This window comes from Narcine bancroftii, chromosome 12, assembly GCF_036971445.1.
Source record: "Narcine bancroftii isolate sNarBan1 chromosome 12, sNarBan1.hap1, whole genome shotgun sequence".
In the NCBI taxonomy this organism is placed as follows: Eukaryota; Metazoa; Chordata; class Chondrichthyes; order Torpediniformes; family Narcinidae; genus Narcine; species Narcine bancroftii.
Window position 1 is genome coordinate 87,657,513 of NC_091480.1, and position 4,100 is coordinate 87,661,612.

The 4,100-nt window shown below is 43.6% G+C and overlaps 1 protein-coding gene across 1 annotated transcript; it reads left to right on the forward strand.

Moving 5' to 3' along the window:
• Window positions 1–1,579: 1,579 nt before the first annotated feature.
• On the forward strand, window positions 1,580–3,890 carry LOC138747246 (twist-related protein 2-like). Its single transcript, XM_069906293.1, has 2 exons — window positions 1,580–2,474; window positions 3,155–3,890. The coding sequence occupies exon 1, from the start codon at window positions 1,984–1,986 to the stop codon at window positions 2,455–2,457; it is 474 nt and encodes a 157-aa protein (XP_069762394.1). The 5' UTR covers window positions 1,580–1,983; the 3' UTR covers window positions 2,458–2,474; window positions 3,155–3,890.
• Window positions 3,891–4,100: the final 210 nt, after the last annotated feature.

The window sequence follows — 4,100 nt, forward strand, 5'->3', positions numbered from 1 at the left end:
GACAGTGGTGCTCAACCCTTTTTCTCCTCTCACATAGCACCCATGGCATGTACATAGTTAGTCAGGGATTAGTTAAGGTGCCATGTGAGTGGAAAAGGGTCAGGACCGTTGAAAAAGATCTGAGATCCGTGCACAGCCTTCACACAGCAAGATCCAATGTGATGACGACCAGATTTTGTCCTTCGATGGGGAGGGGAAAGGTTGAGGAACTATCCACGAAGAAAAGCTATGCACCTCTTCCAGATGGAATTACCACAGGGAAAAAATAATGTTAACTTTTATGTTGCGGCAACATTTTTAAGAAGTTTAGGAATAGTTCGTTTGAGCCTGATGCATCATTTGGATAAAACAACTTGTATTAAGTTTTCGTTCAAAATAGTTAAAAGTTTGCAATATGAAGCCCAGCCCTTTAAAAGAAAATGTCCATTCACATCCTTTAGGTTTAGGGTAACACCAGTAGTTCTCAACCTTTTGCTTTCCACTCCCTTTGCCATCAGGGCTCTGTGATTAGTAAAGGGGGTTGCTTTAAGGGGGTAGGTGAGTGGGAAGAAAAAGGTTGAGAACCCACTTTGGATTAGAGTAAAAATGCAAGACCTCCAAAATTGCATTTTGATTCATATTCCTCGGCGAAAACAAAGAGGCCGCCTTTTGCCATCGAGACACGACTGACAACTTTGCAAAATCAGCCACCCTGCATCCCATCTTGTGATTATCAGTTCTGCATAAATGCAACCACCCCCACCCACCCCATGCCTTTGAACATCGACTCTGCGTCGCAAAGGCAGCAACTCCCCCGGGAGGACGCTGGGGGGCGCGCCGATCTGCCCACACGAACATTGCAACACACATGGGACACATTTTCCTCTGCAATAGATTGTGTCCAGTGACTTTTAAAAGCCCATACTCTTCCTTGAGTTTCCTGAAATTACTTTGGCGCGTACTCTTACCCCTGCAAAAACTTAACTGGAACCCAATGGGCTGGAGAGGCTGCCTTCTCCAAAATCCGTTATCTCCAGAGGTGAGCGGATACCCCCAAAAACGGACAGATCAATCTGAATGGCGAAAATCTAAAGCGTTAACATTGCAAGAAGAATTAGCTACATTGAAATGGCTACATTTCAATTCACTTTAATAAGAAGAGTCTGAAAGAGAGGGTAAGAGTGGTAAAATCCCAGTTTGGGTTCATTTGCACGTCCCAATTTAGCCAAAGAACAAATTAAAACAATATAAATATATATATATTTTTAAAACACGCACTTTACAAGAGGTCGCAAACGCAGAACTTGTAGGAACCAACTGTGATCAATTCAAGGGGGGGGGGGGGGGGGGGAGAAAAGCACATTGATTCTTAGGAACATGATTCAAACAGATGTTTAAATCTTCCATCTGCGGGTTACAACCTTAAAAATCAGTTCAAATCTAAAGTTCTTCGTCCAACCCCCACCAGCTCAAGCGGTTAAGGTTAAGTAGAAATGATACTTCACAATCCGAATTTGTGAACTCTCAAAATGCACCCGTTCCTTCTTTTGTTCCCGAATTGCGAATCCCACCGTCGGGCTCGTTGATTTGCAAGCCTCGTTACGCGAAACGCTTTGGAGCAAGATATCCTTTAAAGATCAACTTTATTCTTTGGGAGAAAAAAAAAGAGAGCTGGTCCGCGGGCTGATTTTATACAGATGTTAGTGGGTGTTTTCTGCACTGTTTGCCAACAGAATACTCCCACTCATTAGAGGGAATGTGGCCCAATCAGTTCTGAGCTTCTCCAGGATGTAGGCCCTCTCTTGAATCTTGAAAGCTAAAACCCCCACGAAAGCGGGGAAAGATAGAAAGAAGAATTAAGGACCGCTGGGAGTAAAGTTGCTAAGCACATCTGTAAGTTTGTTTATTTTTTTTTACCAATTCCCCATTTCTGTATACAGAGCCTGTTTTTTTTTCTTCCCCCTGCTGGCTGACGCCAACCTTCGGAGCCTGGTAGATCACAACATGCAGGAAGATTCCAATTCCCCGTTTTCTCCTGTGGACAGCTCAAGCAACAGCGAGGGGGAGCAGGACTCGCAGCAGAAGAGAAATGGCAGGAAGAGGCGTTCAGGCCAAAGGTCTCATCGACCCAGCGCCGGTAAGAAAGGCATGAAGATCTCTCCTCTTGCCCAGAGCTTGGAAGACATTCAGACCCAAAGAGTGGTGGCCAACGTGAGAGAGCGTCAGAGGACACAATCCCTGAATGATGCGTTTGCCACCCTTCGGAAAATCATCCCCACTCTGCCTTCAGATAAACTCAGTAAAATCCAAATCCTTAAACTGGCCACGAGGTACATCGACTTTCTTTACCAAGTGCTGCAGAACGACGAGATGGACAGCAAGGTGACAAGCTGTAGTTATCTGTCACACGAAAGACTCAGTTATGCTTTTTCAGTCTGGCGGATGGAGGAGTCCTGGCCCTTGTCCGCTGGGCCTTAGTGTCTGCTGCCAATCAGGTAAATGCGAAGGACTTATTGTCGAGACGTTTGCAAAAAAAATAGCTCCGTTCTTTCCACTATATAGATGGGGTTAAATAAACACCTAGCATTAATGAGGTCTTTTCATCTCAACGTCAAGCGTTGCCAGATGATGCCAACCGCCTGCTGTTTCACTTTGCTGTTTCCCTGTATCTCCCTTGAATTCTTTGACGGAACTTTTTTTCAGGCTTTTATTTATCCCACCGTATCAGGGTAAAAAGGGGGATTTTGAGGGCGAGATCTAATAGCCTTTGCAAGTAGTGAAACCACACAATGGTCGCAGTTTCCTCCATTCACTCTGGCGTGAAAGAAAGTTTGAATCATCGAGCCGCAGGAAAGTTTTCATTGGTACCAAATTTTATCACTGCAGCCATTCCACTCCAAACCTACGCCCTCTCTCCCAATAACAAAACTTTCCTCCCAATAAACAAAACTTTTCAGGTTCTCGGGATCTGGGATCTTGTGGTTCGTCTTAGTGACTTTTAAAAAAAAACTTTTGTTTTGCTCGACCCCAAACAAGGGTCGGCGGTGGCGTTCCATTCAAACCGCATTCGGGTTTCTTATTGTAGACCTCAAAAGCTGGGACGCTGGAAATTTCAAGTGAATTTTGTTCTTTGTTCATTTGCGACCATTTCAAAAGACTCTCTCTGACTTTGCAGGCACGTTGATCTGCTACGTTGGAACTCGACGCCAGTCGCCAGCGCATCAAAAGATGAACTAAGTGTAATCAAAATTCAAAAGCACTTACAAACTGGGCAATGGATGTGGTTATTCCCACAATTATACGGGGACATCAGGCAACGCCGATCCGTGGATTCCAATGTTATCTATTTATTTGCATGTCTTCTACAAGGCTTCAATTCCACCGTATATCGAGTGGCGGGACTGGGAAATCGTTGTGTTGAACAAGGAAGAAAACTTCGGACTGGGAGACATAAACTTTGTTGTGAAATATTATTTTTTTAATTGGAAACCGAACTTTATCTCTGGAGAAGGAGCTCTGAATGTTGCGAACCTTCTTGTTATTTTGAGTAAAAGCTGTAGGGCGTAATAAATGCACATTACGCCCAGCTTTTTTTTGGGGGGGGGGGTTATATTAAGAAGTCGAGTTTTGGTGGCTCTCTTGGTCCCTGGGGAGCCGTGAGACCTTCAGTAGTTTTTTTTTTAAAACTTATACAGATGGCTCACAGGCTTCAATATCAATTTTCTGTGCGTTTAACGTGGTGATCCTTTATGTACTGCAGGGTTATCAGACACGTTAAAACAAAGATCAGCTTCGGAGGATTAGAAGTTCCACCCTAATCGAATGAACAACGTTTCAAAACTTATTTTCTTGTAATTAATACAGTTGGGATAGCGATTCAGAAGCAGAAAATAAACGAACTTTGAGTAAAATGAGTCATGTATGATGTCTTCATTATTACTTGCTGATCACTGTCCCAACAGTTCATCCCCAAATTTAGGGGATGACCAGAATTTGCAGGTTAAATTTAGTTCTCAGCAAATGCAAGCTTGGCTGGATCAGGAATCCCCTTGACGAAATTGATGTTTTTTCTTAAAAACGGAACATTCTGGGGTTCTCATTACCTTTCTAACATGTTCTTT

Coding starts and splice junctions, on each gene's coding strand:
- LOC138747246 (XM_069906293.1), top strand. CDS start 1,984: ATGCAGGAAGATTCCAATTCCCCGTTTTCTCCTGTGGACAGCTCAAGC.